The sequence below is a fragment of the Nerophis ophidion genome, linkage group LG12, assembly GCF_033978795.1.
Source record: "Nerophis ophidion isolate RoL-2023_Sa linkage group LG12, RoL_Noph_v1.0, whole genome shotgun sequence".
NCBI classification, from domain to species: domain Eukaryota; kingdom Metazoa; phylum Chordata; class Actinopteri; order Syngnathiformes; family Syngnathidae; genus Nerophis; species Nerophis ophidion.
Window position 1 is genome coordinate 30,442,411 of NC_084622.1, and position 16,201 is coordinate 30,458,611.

The 16,201-nt window shown below is 40.6% G+C and overlaps 1 protein-coding gene across 1 annotated transcript in view; it reads left to right on the plus strand.

The window, feature by feature from the left end:
• Window positions 1-288: 288 nt before the first annotated feature.
• The window catches only part of zfpm1 (zinc finger protein, FOG family member 1), a 218,776-nt gene continuing 202,863 nt past the window's right edge, over window positions 289-16,201 (plus strand). The window contains exons 1-2 of the mRNA XM_061917349.1: window positions 289-520; window positions 582-726. Coding sequence (XP_061773333.1) covers window positions 687-726 — 40 coding nt within the window. The 5' untranslated portion in view covers window positions 289-520; window positions 582-686. The remainder of the gene's footprint in view (window positions 521-581; window positions 727-16,201) is intronic.

Here is a 16,201-nt window from a genome sequence, read left to right on the forward strand (position 1 = left end):
AGATTATTCAACTTACGTTCATATTTTGTTGAAGCAGTATTCAATAAATATATTTAAAAAGGATTTTTGAATTGTTGCTATTTTTAAAATATTTAAAAAAACAATCTCACGTACCCCTTGGCATACCTTCAAGTACCCCAGGGGTACGCGTACCCCCATTTGAGAACCACTTATAATATAAGCCATTCTAAATAAATGTGTTCTTTATTAAATGTATTACGGTTGAGAAATTGCAGCCAATAGGAGTAAAGAGCGGCGTGTGACGTCACAAAAGGGGCGGGTCCGAAGACGTGTGCTTGGTAGTACTCAGCCTTGACTGTTTGGAGCGGATGTTGGACACAGCGGCTGCCAGCCCGAGAGACGGTGCAGGCGGCCAAGGAGTGGACGACACTCGAACGGGAAATCAACATTAAATGATTTACAAGTGTTGATATACACGCGGAATCACGAGGACTTAACGTTAGCGGCCAAGCGGAGGCGAGGTGGAAGCCGGACAGGCGGGGAAGCGACGGAGCCACAGGTAGGACGCTGTCGGCTGGAGACCTCGAAGTGCAGGCGGGTCATGAAGATTGTTTTTTTAGTCCGGGAACCCAGCTACCAGCAATAGAACCGAATCAAGCAGAACCCAAGAAGACTTTAAGACGCTGGTCCACCCGACGGGGCTCCAGGTCCCAGGAAGAGTCACCATGTCCCGGAGGAAGCAGAGCAAACCCCGGCAGATAAAGCGTAAGTCGTGTTTCTTCTTTACTTCTTTATGGAGTCAAAAGTTATATATACGCGGATCGTACTTCATCCTAAAAAAAAAAGTTCACAAGTAGGACAAAGTCCGACTATAACGCGTGACGTTTTCTACAGTAGCATACGTTTATTGCACCTTTTTTTTTTCTTCCCCGAGATGATATATTAGCCTATATAAAAAGACACAACCTGGTAATCTGTCACAGATGTCTCATTTTATATCTGCGGACTTTTTCTAATAAGTTGGTTTTGCGCCACTCCTTTAGTCTTTCTGCCGAGGTTAAAGAAAACAAAACAAACACAATTCTCATCAAAAGTCGACTTGCGTGTCCATTCCATTGGCAGCTGAAACTGTAGCCGAGACTTCCTGTTTAATTCTGTTGTGAACGTCAGTGTTCTCTGAGAAAGCAGATGTGAACAAAGATAAAAGCTGCGATCCGATGTGAGCCTTGATAAAGATTTAAATTGGATCTTTTTATATTTGTTTTCTTTCTGAGGCCAGGGCTGCTGGTGCATTCTCCTCTGGCTTTTCACTTGTCTTTGTTTTCCCAGAGATGGGGCATCAGATTGGCTGATAGTTCCTCCTGATAGCTACTTACAAGTAAATATTTTAGTACATTTATCTATTTAACCCAGTAAAGAATATTAGAGTTGGATTGCTTTCTGTATACCTGGTGCACTCTGTTTGAATGATTTGAAAAGTAACATTTTGCCTTTAAAGGCTTACTGAAATGAGATTTTCTTATTTAAATGGGGATAGCAGGTCCATTCTATGTGTCATACTTGATCATTTCGCGATATTGCCATATTTTTGCTGGAAGGATTTAGTAGAGAACATCCACGATAAAGTTGGCAACTTTCGGTGATAAGAGAAAAGCCCTGCCTCTACCGGAAGTCGCAGACGATGACGTCACATGTTGATGGCTCCTCACACATTCACATTGTTTTTAATAGAAGCCTCCAACAAAAACAGCCATTCGGACCGAGAAAACGACAATTTCCCCATTAATTTGAGCGAGGATGAAAGATTCGTGTTTGAGGATATTGATAGCAACGGGCTGGAGAGGAAAAAAAACAAGTTAAAAAAAAACGCGATTGGATTGGGACGGATTCTGATGTTTTTAGACACATTTACTAGGATAATTATGGGAAATCCCTTATCTTTCTATTGTGTTGCTAGTGTTTTAGTCAGTTTAACAGAACCTGATTGTCGGGAGGGTGTGTCCACGAGTGTCTTGACGCGCAATGTCTCAGGGAAGTCGACGGCAGCTGTATGGGCGGCACAAGCTCAGAAGCGACTTTTTACAACAATTTTCTCACCGAAGCCTGCTGGTTGACATTCGGTTGGGATCCATGTTCGCTGTGATCCATAGTAAAGTTTCACCTCCGTGAATTTTAAACAAGGAATCACTGTGTTTGTGTGGCTAAAGGCTAAAGCTTCCCAACTCCATCTTTCTACTTTGACTTCTCCAATATTAATTGAACAAATTGCAAAGGATTCAGCAACACAGATCTCCAAAATACTGTGTAATTATGCCGTTAAAGCAGACGACTTTTAGCTGTGTGTGTGCGCAGCGCTCATATTCTCTAACAGTCTGACGTCAAGCGTACACGTCATCATTACAGTACGCGGCGTTTTCAAGAAAAAACTCCCGGGAAATGTAAAATTGCAATTTAGTAAACTAAAAAGGCCTTATTGGCATGTGTTACAATGTTATTATTTCATCATTGATATATAAACTATCAGACTGCGTGGTCGGTAGTAGTGGGTTTCAGTAGGCCTTTAAGAGACTATGCACAATCTTTCACAAGCACATCAATTTATTAGCCGGTGTTTTTCATAACCTGACCCTCGCCAGATCCTTGGGGGACGGCGTGGCGTGGTTGGGAGAGTGGCAATGCCAGCAACCTGAGGGTTCCCGGTTCAATCCCCACCTTCTACCATCCTAGTAACGTCTGTTGTGTCCTTAAGCAAGACACGTCACCATTGCTCCTAAAGGGTCCTTGGTTAGCGCCTTGCATGGCAGCTTCCATCATCAGCGACTGTTTGATTAAAAAAACAATGGCGGCACACAGCGAGGAGTCGTGTGCTGACATTGATTCTGCTATTGCAACTGTTTTGCGACATCGATCGTCTACTGACATTGCTGCGTTTCAGTAAAAGTTATGTAACTTTTTGCTCCGTCGTTATCCAATGTGTCGGCTGTTCTGTTTTGGATTTCCCAGCGTCATCAGCGTCACGGGTTGATTTGGATGTGAGTGGTTGAAGTAGCATGTCATTCGAGATAACGAACAAGTGGTTTATCCAATCACATACAATGATTTTTTTTACAACAATGGCGGCACTGGGCGCCTTCTGAAATACATCTCCTATTGAGAAGTCCTAGATCCTTGTGTGGAGCTCAGCGAACAACAAGGATCTGGCGAGAGCACACAAGTGTGCCATGAAATTCAGTCTGGTGGGCTGTGGGAGATTATGTAATTTCACCTAATTGGGTTAAAAATATTTTTTGCAAACCAGTAATTAGAGTAACGTGCAATACTCTTTCATATCTGTAGGTGGCAGCAGGTAGCTAATTGCTTTATAAAAAGGTAAAAAGGTATTTAAATATTACACCCAAAATAAATTAAAGGTGAGTGTCGCTAAGAAAATTAATTAAAGATTAGCGCTAAAAACTAAAAGTGAACTGGCTGCAAAATGAAGCAAAACAAAATGCTGGACGACAGCAAAGACTTACAGTGTGAGGAGCTGACGGCCTCCACAAAGTACATCCGTATGTGACATGCTAGTCAACAATGTCTGCACAACTAAAATAGTCTTGATTGCAAAAACAAAGCAGGTGCGAGGAATAGCGCTCAAAGGAAGACAGGAAAATACCAACGAAACAGGAAAAGCCACCAAAATAGGAATGCAAGACAATAACTAAAACACGACACACAGGAAAACACCAAAAAACTCAAAATAAGTCACGGCCTGATGTGTCAGGCCGTGACAGTAGACCTACTCTGAGACAAGAACTATAGTGATGCATGGTTGGTTATGGTTTGAATTCGTATCCAACAATTGCATGAACGACTTTTTAATTGTCAATATCGGCTGCTGAGTTTAATTTTTCTGCTGGTGGTGGGCCTCAGGATTTTTTAAATGAATAAAATGTGCGTTGGCTGAGAAAAGGTTGATAAACACTGATGTAAACAGTGCGGTGCAAACTATCTTTTCTCTACTAAGATTCCACTTTCCAAACAAAATGGCATGGCATCATTTCTCAAACAGAACATAATGATCTGTAACATTGTGCATGAACTATGTGCTGTGAAAAACATAATCCTTGTGCCAAAAGTGTCTATCTGAGCCTGTCCCATGCTTTGGATAAGCAGCTATAAATAGCTTCTATAGCTACTGGAGGACTAGACAAAGTTGAACCTTTGGGTCAGGTTGATGGAAGGAGGATCAGTTTAACGAACTCTAATAATCCTTCCATCCATCTATTTCTACCGCTTGTCCCTTTCGGGGTCGCGGGGGGTGCTGGAGCTTACCTCATCTGCATTTGGGCAGTAGGCGGTGCACACCCTGGACAAGTCTCCACCTCGTCACAGGGCCAAAACGGATAGACAGACAACATTGACACACACATTCACACACTAGGGCCAACTTAGTGTTGCCTATCAACCTATCCCCAGGTGCATGTCTTTGGAGGTGGGAGGAAGCTGTAGTACCCGGAGCGAACTCACGCAGTCCAAGGGAGAACATGCAAAGTCCACACAGAAAGACCCCGAGTCTGGGGATCAAACCCTAGACCTTCGTATTGTCAGGCAAACGCTCTAACCCTTGTTACCTTTTAGTTACTGTTATGAAAATTGTCAATGAAAATACGGTTCATTGGACAAACAATCACAATATTTAATACTAGGACTTAGCACAACGTTGGTTTATTTGCACAACCTGGTTTTCATTGTTATATTTAGACATGGCAACCACAAAAGGACACACAATAATGTGATATATTGTCCTTTTTTTAGTAAAGTTTGTCAACTAAAGTCTCTGGCATTTTGACATTTGCTCGTTTCCACTCAGTTGCTACGAGAAAGGGACATCAATAACTTACTTTTTTTACATGACCATGTCGTACACAAGTTCATTGGTGGTCTACAGACCCATTAGATGATAAACCCTGGCTAGAGTTTGTATGTGACAATAAGACAGAGAAAGCACATGTGCGGGTCTCAGGAGTGTCATGGCCGTCTTTTATCAGTGCTTCTGGTCCACTGTGCTTCCCACTGCACCAGGCCTAGATGTAGTCGAGGCTAGCCAGGCTTTCGGCCCCGTGACTCTCTTGTGGTTTGGTAGACATTTTGATAGGGAAAAAGTGAGGAGTGATAAGGACTTTGTTCATCTGGGTTACGAAGTGGGTCTGACTCTAGCAGAGGTGTGGGCTGTTACCACTATGTAAGTACAGTAGTACCTCAAATTACAAGCTAAATTGGTTCTGTGACGGAGCTCTTACATTTAAATATATGGATCTCAAATCAATGTCTGCTATTTAAATTTATTTAAATTATTTTAGTTATTGTTCCCCCACAAAAGACAGAACATTTTCAACTAGTAACATGGATGGATAAAACCTTTTTCAAAACATGGTACACGTTACAAAAGCTCCCCTTGGCTGCTGACTACGTACGACCAGTACGCATAGTGTTAGCCTAAAAAATGTCTGTTTAAACATTTTTAAAATCTATTTACAAAAAATACAGAATGTAAATCAATTTGAAACAAGAACACATAGCAACCCTGATTCCAACTCAAACCCAGGTTTATAATACTTTAAAAATACATTTTAGAAATTCACAAAGCAATTGAGAAGACATACAAATACAATATACCTAATAAATACAACAACAAAAGAAAAAAACAAAATTGTATAAAAGCAAACAGTATCAATAATAATAATATCAATAATAGTTGTTTAATGTTTAATCAAAAAATGATCATAAAAACATTTTTAAATCGATTCTCCAAAAATATTTATCTATTTAGAACTGGATTAAATAAAAATTAGGATTTGGATGTGAATTGTTTTTTTTGAGCACCCCTTTTTCCAATAGATGGGAGTGTGAGTCTAAATTGTTGTCCTGTACTCTACAGGTATATACAGTATAGGCCAATAGTTTGGACACACTTTCTCCTCATTCAATGCGTTTTCTTTATTTTCTTGACTATTTACATTGTAGATTGTCACTGAAGGCATCAAAACTATGAATGAATACATGTGGAGTTATGTACTTAACAAAAAAAAGGTGACATAACTGAAAACATGTTTTATATTCTAGTTTCTTCAAACTAGCCACCCTTTACTCTGATTACTGCTTTGCACACTCTTGGCATTCTCTCGATGAGCTTCAAGCACACCTGTGAAGTGAAAACCATTTCAGGTGACTACCTCGTGAAGCTCATCGAGAGAATGCCAAGAGTGTGCAAAAAAGTAATCAGAGCAAAGGGTGGCTATTTTGAAGAAACTTGAATATAAAACATGTTTTCAGTTATTTCACCTTTTTATTGTGTTCATTCATAGTTTTGATGCCTTCAGTGACAATCTACAATGCAAATAGTCATGAAAATAAAGAAAACACATTGAATGAGAAGGTGTGTCCAAACCTTTGGCCTGTACTGTGTGTGTCCTGTGATTAACTGGTGACCACTCCACCACTTGACCAAAGTCAGCTGGTATAGGCTTCAGCTCACCCTTCACCCTAATTAGGCAGTATAGATATGGACAAGTATACAAGCGGTATAGTAAATGGATATTATTAATACATTCCAATTTATTTTTTGCACTTGTATGGTTGTAAAGAACATAACAGTGTTTTTAAACAGCGTCTCTACAGTTAATTGGGTTCAGGCAAACTCAAACCCCGACTTAAAGAAGTTGAAAAACTTATTCGGGTGTTACCTTTTAGTGGTCATTTGTAAGGAATAAGTACTGCACTGTGCAATCTACTAATACAAGTTTCAATCAATCAATCAAAGTATCATAGTTTGTTGTCCTGTGTTCTCATTGCTCAATAAGCTCAACATGTGGTGTACTCATGTGTGTTCGGTTGCACTCCAACTAGAAATGACTTTCGTCAAAGCCTCCAAATTGTCAAGAATTCCCCCAACAATGGTGCATTATAGGACAACTTGTACAATCCCTATTAGTGAATTAGGTTTCAGGGATTCTCGAGGCCAATAACGAAGAGGGTGTTTGTGGAGCAGCAAGATATTTGTCTGTGCCTTTTTTGTGCGTCATCTTCCCTTGCAGTTTGAGATCTTTCAGCCTGATAAGACTGCTCTTCTCGATGAAGAGATAGACAAGGGAAGGCGGGAGGGAGTCAGGCAGGCAGCCCATTGGATGGCTCGATCCCTATAGGCTTATATTTTGGCAGTTGAGATGGGAGACTTGATTAAACACAGCAGTGATCGTTGCTGATGATAACAGCAAGCAGAAGAGAGAGAAATAGATGGGAGGTAGAGTAGATTGAAGGAAAGATGGAGATTGGAGGTCACATTTTAATTACATCTGTTGCATGCCATTCTTCCAGCATTCTTGCGCTGTTGTCATTAGTTTTGTTTGCGATTGGCTGTGGCTGTATCTCCAGATAACTATAGAGGAGAAAGGCAGAGCGTGGTGATAAAAGAGACGAGATGCAGAGGAGTGGACATAGTTGGGGGTGGAAGGCGGAATACAAAGCCGGTAGATGAATGTGTTGTGGTGTGTGTTTAATGGCAGTGCAGCCGGCCCCCGCCCTTCTGTTGAAGATGTTTGAGATTGATAAGGAGGCCTGCTGATGATAGATGGATAAACCGCAAACAGATCCAGAATGCTGATTGAAAGTGTGTACCTGTGTGAGAAAACCTGAATTCAGTCCTGAAGCTCTGAGGTCAATGTGAATAATATGCAACTTCCTACAGCTTAACGCAGACCTGTGTGCCTGCAGATCACAGACAAGGAAGTCCCTCTTTTTTTTTTTTTGCTCTACTTATATTTTTCTGGTAATGTCATAAATTTTACAAATGAGGTTTTTAACGTGTAAGTTAGTTTTGTGGCTTGGCTTTGTGAGAGGGACGTATTACTGTCAGTGCTTGGTCATGTAATTGTTTCATGGATGTGTCATTGAGAAATTAATTACTTCTTTGTCAGCAAAATTTAATTCAAGTGGTTAAGCACATCTAAATTACGCACACACACGTACACAACAGCGTTGGTGGTGTGTTCGTACACGCGCGCGCACACACACACACACACACACACACATACAAGTCAGCCTTGGTGGTGTGTTCTCTTGTTTTTTTTTACTTCTTTGTTCTGCTTTTAGCTTGATGTGAACTTGCGATAAGCCGCGGGGCCTGATCTCCGGTGCAGATAGAGATTGCCAAGCATGATTAAAGTTGTTATCTGGCCAGAGCAGACAGGAGCAGAGGCTCCACCGCAATAACAACGGGCCTCTGCAGGAGCAACCTGGGTCTAGACCACGGCAATCAGTTCCAGCCGTAATGGGATTAATGTTGTTGTATAATTAGATGATAGGTGTGAATGCACTTCTTTTCTCCCTCAGTCCTTTCTCAGTCACTCAAACAATCAAACCTCCGTCTTCTCTCATCGCCTTTCTTTCGCAGCAGCTCCTAACAAGTTAATTACTTTAAATAAGTGAATAACATTTATTACTCATCCTAGCTGACATGTTGGGGATTCTTGTGTTCCAGGCCTGATTATCTCCATGGTGAGTTTTATTTTTCAATCCTCTTTTCCATAATAAAATCATAAGTGAAAAAGTATGAAGTGAGGGGGTGGAGTCTGTTTGTGGCGTTAGGGTGGGGGTATGAGGAAATTTGCTGCATCAGCAGGATGCCTCGCATTTGGTTTGATTCCGCTGGCAGATATTAAAGAAGCTAGATGGTGTGCGATTCGGGTTTGGACACTATGAATTCTCATGATCAGATAGCTTTTGCTAGAGTGCTGCATATGACTGAGTCAGTTGCAACCTAAAAAAAGGCATGCACATTAGTTTTGCACTGTGGGGTTTGACAAAACTACCGGATTTCCTTGAATTGCCGCCGGGTATACAGTATGTTATCCGCATGCCTCGTTTTACCGCCGGGTCAAACTCGTTTTGCAAAATAATTAGCGCATGCATCGGTTTATCGCCGGGTTATACTCGTCACGTCACGAGTGTGTAACACGGGTGGGAAATAAGCCATATTTCCTGTCATGGCATCCCCTCATATTACCTGCGCCGTTTCCACGTTTAATCTCGCGAGTTTAGCACAGGCACTCATGTGACCCGCTGCAGCCTATCGCGCTCTATATAATCCAGCGTTCCAAGATGGCTGCCAGGTGCGGTGGCTAAGCCTGGGGACATCTGAAGCCGGTATGTTTTAAAGTTGTCGTTTGCCTGCATGTTGTAAAAACAACCGTCCAACATTTTACAACTTATTGTAAACTTATAGGTGCCAACCATCAGGGCCGAGTTGCGATGAGAGAGTGTGGCGATGTTAAGATATTAAGCCGAGTTGGTAAGTGAATTTGTTTGCTAATAGTAGCTACTAGCCGTACCCATGTATTTTGTATGGGCGGTTAGCATCGGGTTTTAATCCTGTTTCCTCCAATGTTTCTGATCTGATTGAATTTATATTTATGTCGAGTCTTTATTTTGGGTCCTTATATACGGTGACTGAGTGTTGTGGCGTTTTAAGGCCATCTGCATTTTTTATGCTACATATTAACTGTTCTGAAGGTTTGCATATTTATGTAATTGTTCCTTTAGTTCTACAAATAGGAGATCGTTTCTGTTAAGGGTTTAATTATTATTATTTATTTCCATTTCATATGTGTCGTTTGGAAAGGTAAAATGTGTTTCTTTAAGTTGTTTAACCGTTGCTATGGCTTCGGTTGCTATGGTTACGGGCAGTTCCGTTTCCGCTGGCACGTTAAACAAAGTGTTAAAAGATCTCCGGCATTAACAAGCAACGTAGCGTCGGTAATTCTACACGGGAGATAGTTCACCACGGTTGCAGTTCAGATAAATAACCACAGTAAGCTTCCTATTTCAGTGTGTTATAAGTGACAGTTTATAAGTTGCATTCGTTAAAGTTTAGGACGTTTGGGCACTCGCGTTGCCAGGAGATGGGACAGGCGTGCTAACCGCAGCTCGCACGTGTGTTTGTTTGCTGCACAGTGACTTCACGAACGGCAGGTTTAGTCACGTATTAGTTAAGATTGTTAAATAGACCCTCTCCCCTGTGACTCTTTACTATTTGGAAAGCGAGTGTAGAACATTATAAAGAGTTTAGTTGTGTGCTATCGTGGCTACATTGCTGGAGGGAAGTGGACTGCATGAGTTGGGGAGGTAGCGTGTGAGTGGGGACGAGTGTATGAGTGTAATTAATGTGTGTTTATCATTGTCTGGTTATTGTATGTTTATGTGGTGTATATAGTAAATTGTTCAACTATATAAGCCATCTCCTCTCACTCTCTCTTAGACTAGATTTATTGGGTAAATAGTGAATAATTGGAGCATTCCCCAAGGCAAAATACAGTCCTTTACAGGCTCCGTACATTAACCTTTTTTTTAATTAAATGTGCTTTTCATGATGGTATCCTTACATCACACTCAAATTCATAAGCGCAGGCCTAAATGTACCGCATGCCTTTGGTAAGCGCCGGAGTGAGAAGAGGTTTTAAAATAATTAGCGCATTCTTTCTTTTACCGCATGCCTTTGGTAAGCGCAGGAGTGAGAAAAGGTTTTAAATTAATTAGTGCCCCGGCGGCAATTCAAGGAAATACGGTACTACAAACAGTGTTGCACCAGTTGACCACAGTTGTGGACTTAGAGTGAAGGAAAAGGGTACTTGATCCCCGACCAGCGATCATTTAACCCCTACAGACTAGTGTGTCCCGATACCAATATTTTGGTACCTGTACCAAAATGATTTAGATACTTTTCAGTACTTTTCTAAATAGAGAGAACCACAAAAAATTGCATTACGGACTTTATTTTAACAAAAAATCTTAGGGTACATTAAACATATGTTTCTTATTGCAAGTTTGTCCTTAAATAAAATAGTGAACATACGAGACAACTTGTCTTTTATTAGTAAGTAAGCAAACAAAGGCTCTTAATTTAGCTGCTGACGTTTGCATTAACACATTGTATCATTTTCAATTTTATTATTTTGTCAAAATTATTAAGGACAAGTGGTAGAAAATGAATTAGATTAGATTAGATAGTACTTTATTTATTACTACTAGTTCAATTAATGGTAATATCTGCTTACTTTCTCTTTTAACATGTTCTACCTACACTTCTGCTAAAATGTAATAATCACTTATTTTTCTGCTGTTTGATACTTTACATTAGTTTTGAATGATACAACAAATTTGGGTATCAATCCGATACCAAGTCGTTACAGGCTCATACATTGGTCATATTCAAAGTCCTCATGTGTCCAGGGCAATATGTCCTCAGTTTATAAACATAATATAAATAAAATAAAAAAAAACGAAAGAAGATGTTGTGATGCCAAAAAAGTATTGACGTAATCATAACAGTATCGACTAAATACGCTCCTGTACTTGGTATCATTACATATGTTGAAGAGGTTCATTTAGCTTACTGATGTGTATTTATAAATGGTTGATTTATATAGGCTAGTAAGGTAAGGTTTTGTACCTGACAAGTTTCGGCTACAGCTTCACGGTGGCAGAGTGTGAATGTTGTCTGTCTATCTGTGTTGGCCCTGCGATGAGGTGGCGACTTGTCCAGGGTGTACCCCGCCTTCCGCCCGATTGTAGCTGAGATAGGCGCCAGCGCCCCCCGCGACCCCGAAAGGGAATAAGCGGTAGAAAATGGATGGTTGGATGGAAGTTTCGGCTACCTTGCTTCTCCAGCCTTCATCAGAGGGGTCACGTGATGTTAGCGTGACGTCGTCTGTGACTTGTGATATGGTTTACTGTTGGATTGCAAGATGGCGGTGTCTGATGAAGACTGCAGAAGCAAGGGAGCTGAAACTTGTCAGGTACTAAACTTTACTTTACTAGCCTATATAAATTAACCATTTATAAATAAATGGTATCATTACAGTGGATGTTAGGTTTAGATTCACCAATGGCACTTGTTTACATTTTGACACTGGTGAGCTACGGTGTGTAGTGAAACATGTTTAGCTATTCCTCTTCCGGCAGGGATTATAGTTGTAGGAAACGTACTTTATTTGTCGCCATGGAGGCGAGGGTCAGTGATTTAGAAGTAGCTGCTACACTGCAGACTGAGGCTGGACTTTAGCCGTTAGCTAGCTAGCCCTGTCTTAAAGTACCTCTTTCGGTGGGCGTTTCAGTGTTATAACTTCACCTTTATCGTTAATTTTTAAGCCAAAATGTGCCAGAAAATGTGCCCGTTCTCTTTTCTGTCTACACACTGTCTGTTTGTAAGAACTCTGTGATTGTGCACTGCCGAACATGCTCGTCTGCTTGTAAACCAGCAATGACACAATGTGACCACGACGGTATAGTACTAAAAATGATTCATTAGTATCACGGTACTATACTACTACTACTGCCTAGTTTCTCTTGTTACATTCTTATTTTACTGTTATATTTTTATTCCCATTGTTGCTTTTTTTCTTTTTTCTTATTTTAATATTTTTCTATTTTGTTTCCATTTAAACCCCCATTATTTACTTTTTACTTTTCAAATTGATCTCAACTCTGTACACTGCTGCTGGAATTTTAATTTTCCTGAAGGAATCAATAAAATACTATCTATCTAATATTGGTAAACCGTACAACCCTAGTGTAGACTGGTTATGTGCTGATGAAGCGCACACTTGTCCTGTCCCTTTAGGAAAGTAATTTTGGTAAATGGTACGTCCAAATTTGCTATGCTTTTTACCCCAAAGGAGAATCCCAAAAATAAAAGCGAGGCGAATATACAAAAAGAGTCTATTTAATTTCACCAAAAATCGAATGATAACAATAGATGATGATTTAGTTCGGTAGGGGCAGGATCAAGTAAGTAATACAAGTAGACCACAAGGGGAAACAAGAGGACTGAGCACTCAAAATACAAAACTTAAAGAATAGACACGTCAAAAAAATAAACTCAACAAGCCTGGGGACTTGACACGAGCTGAATTGGCGTGGCGTAACATATAGGAACAACGTGGAAATATTCCGCACCAAAATGTCTGGAGATCAGACTCAATAGGCAGAGGGTGATTGAAAACAGGTGTGCTCTCACACCTGCCTTCCTTTGGGAACCATGGCAACTGAAAGAAAATAGAAAAGACAGAGGAGACACAACGCCAGCAGGAGGCACCAGAACGCAAACATGCAACACCATCCATCCATCCATTTCCTACCACTTGTCCCGTACGGGGTCGCGGGGGTTGCTGGAGCTGATCTCAGCTGCATTCGGACGGAAGGCAACACAATTGGTGAAAAAGAAAACGACTTAAATGGGCTATAAGACCATCTGCAATACAAGAAACCTGTCAGTCGCCCTTGCTCTTGAGTGCCATGCGCGGCCTTGTGGGTAAAGAACGATACCAAAAAAGGTGTCTCGAATTACTTGACCATAGCGACCAAGGAAAAACGATTGTCGGACACTTTGCTGTAATGGATTGAGGTCCTGCAGTGCCCAAATGCTCCCCTTGCACAATAAGATACATATAGAGTCCCGTCTGAAGTTGGGTAATAACACCTGAATGACTCAGACAAGGCTTTGGAGAATTATGATGTGGATAAATAAGACCACAATTGGCCTCATCCCTACTGCGCTTTTTTTGTTGTTGTAAAACCTTCCAACTTTTAAATATACATGGTGTCACTATAAATTTAATTGCAGTAACAGGCACATTCATGATAACATGTAATATTTGCGGTATTTAGCTCAGTGAAACACTAAGCATCATGTAGCAGTAATGCTGAGTGTTAAACAAGAAATACAAACTATGAACAAAGTAAAATAGATAGATAGATAGATAGATAGATAGTACTTTATTGTTTCCTTCAGGAGAGTTCCTTCAGGAAAATTAAAAAAGAGTCTATTTAATTTCACCAAAAATCGAATGATAACAATAGATGATGATTTAGTTCGGTAGGGGCAGGATCAAGTAAGTAATACAAGTAGACCACAAGGGGAAACAAGAGGACTGAGCACTCAAAATACAAAACTTAAAGAATAGACACGTCAGAAAAATAAACTCAACAAGCCTGGGGACTTGACACGAGCTGAATTGGCGTGGCGTAACATATAGGAACAACGTGAAAATATTCCGCATCAAAATGTCTGGAGATCAGACTCAATAGGCAGAGGGTAATTGAAAACAGGTGTGCTCTCACACCTGCCTTTCTTTGGGAACCATGGCAACTGAAAGAAAATAGAAAAGACAGAGGAGACACAACGCCAGCAGGAGGCACCAGAACGCAAACATGCAACACCATCCATTCATCCATTTTCTACCACTTGTCCCGTACGGGGTCGCGGGGGTTGCTGGAGCCGATCTCAGCTGCATTCGGACGGAAGGCAACACAATTGGTGAAAAAGAAAACGACTTAAATGGGCTATAAGACCATCTGCAATACAAGAAACATGTCAGTCGCCCTTGCTCTTGAGTGCCATGCGCGGCCTTGTGGGTAAAGAACGATACCAAAAAAGGTGTCTCGAATTACTTGACCATAGCGACCAAGGAAAAACGATGGTCGGACACTTTGCTGTAATGGATTGAGGTCCTGCAGTGCCCAAATGCTCCCCTTGCACAATAAGATACATATAGAGTCCCGTCTGAAGTTGGGTAATAACACCTGAATGACTCAGACAAGGCTTTGGAGAATTATGATGTGGATAAATAAGACAAAAATTGGCCTCATCCCTACTGCGCTTTTTTTGTTGTTGTAAAACCTTCCAACTTTTAAATATACATGGTGTCACTATAAATTTAATTGCAGTAATAGGCACATTCATGATAACATGTAATATTTGCGGTATTTAGCTCAGTGAAACACTAAGCATCATGTAGCAGTAATGCTGAGTGTTAAACAAGAAATACAAACTATGAACAAAGTAAAATAGTCGCTTACTGCATGATATCTACGTTCAGTGGGATGCCGGCACAATTTCGGGCCAATACTTGTTTCCCCGTTTAGATGATGAAATAATCATAATGCTCACTCTTAAGCTAAAAAAAAGGTTAGAGCAAACAAGCATATTGCTGGTTCTTCCTCACAATGTTTTCAGGTGTAAGTTGAATTTCAAAGTTGACTAACTTCTCGGCTCATGGTCACAACCTTCTACTATACAGTTGCAAGTTGGACTGGGCGATATGGGCTTTTTTTAATATCTCGATATTTTTAGGCCATATCGCGATACACTATATATATCTCGATATTTTGCCTTAGCTTTAAATGAACACTTGATGCATATAATCACAGCAGCATGATGATTCTATGTGTCTACATTAAAACATTCTTGTTCATACTGCATTAATATATGCTCATTTTAAACTTTCATGCAGAGGAGGAAATCAAAACTAAGTCAATTGACCAAAACTGTATTTATTAAACAGTTATTAGTGGGTGACTTTTAAAATGATGCTACATATTAGCGGTAATGCTACATTTGGTAGCAATGCTTTTGCCCCACACTTGACAAATTAAAGTTGTCTATTCGACATCTTCCCGCTTGAAGCCAACCCACCGCTGTTTTTCTTGGGGATTAATTCTTCCTTCATTCGCACCTTCTTTCTCTCGTATTACCACTCACACGGCTTCGTTAGCATCACAGTTAACGTTACCCATGCTGCTACCTCTCTGCTCCGCGAGGGTGTATACAGATGTGACGTATGACGTGAAAGTATGTGACGTATGTAAGAAGCTGCGCTTACCCTCTGTGAGAAGGAGACTCAAGAAGGAGTGGTAAGAGCCTGTAGTGTTATGCCCGCAGCTAAAAACAACTACATGAGAACTTATACTCGAATATCGCGATATAGTCATTTTCTATATCGCACAGAGACAAACCCGCGATATATCGCCCAGCCCTAGGTGCAAGGCATGATTTATGATCCAGCACAAATACGAAGGCAATGCAGCAGCTCATCGGCTCAGAGATTGTGAATGATGGGCAAAATTCCCCCACAAAAAGTGCAATTCTCCTTTAACGTTGAAGATGGGTCTTGGATGGTCTTCCATCGTGACAACAACTCAAAAACATATGGTTAAAGTAACAAAGGAGTGACTACAAAGAGTGTGAAGATTTTGTCGTGGCCTAACTTTGCTAATAAAGAGGTTCGCCACCAAAGTACAAAGTCATGTTTTGCCTGAATATAATAATCTTGATATTAAACAGATCAAATACTACCCTCAATCAAATAAAACTTATTTTATAGACTTTATTGAATTCTGTTTTTATATCCATGTTTAGTCTCTCTCT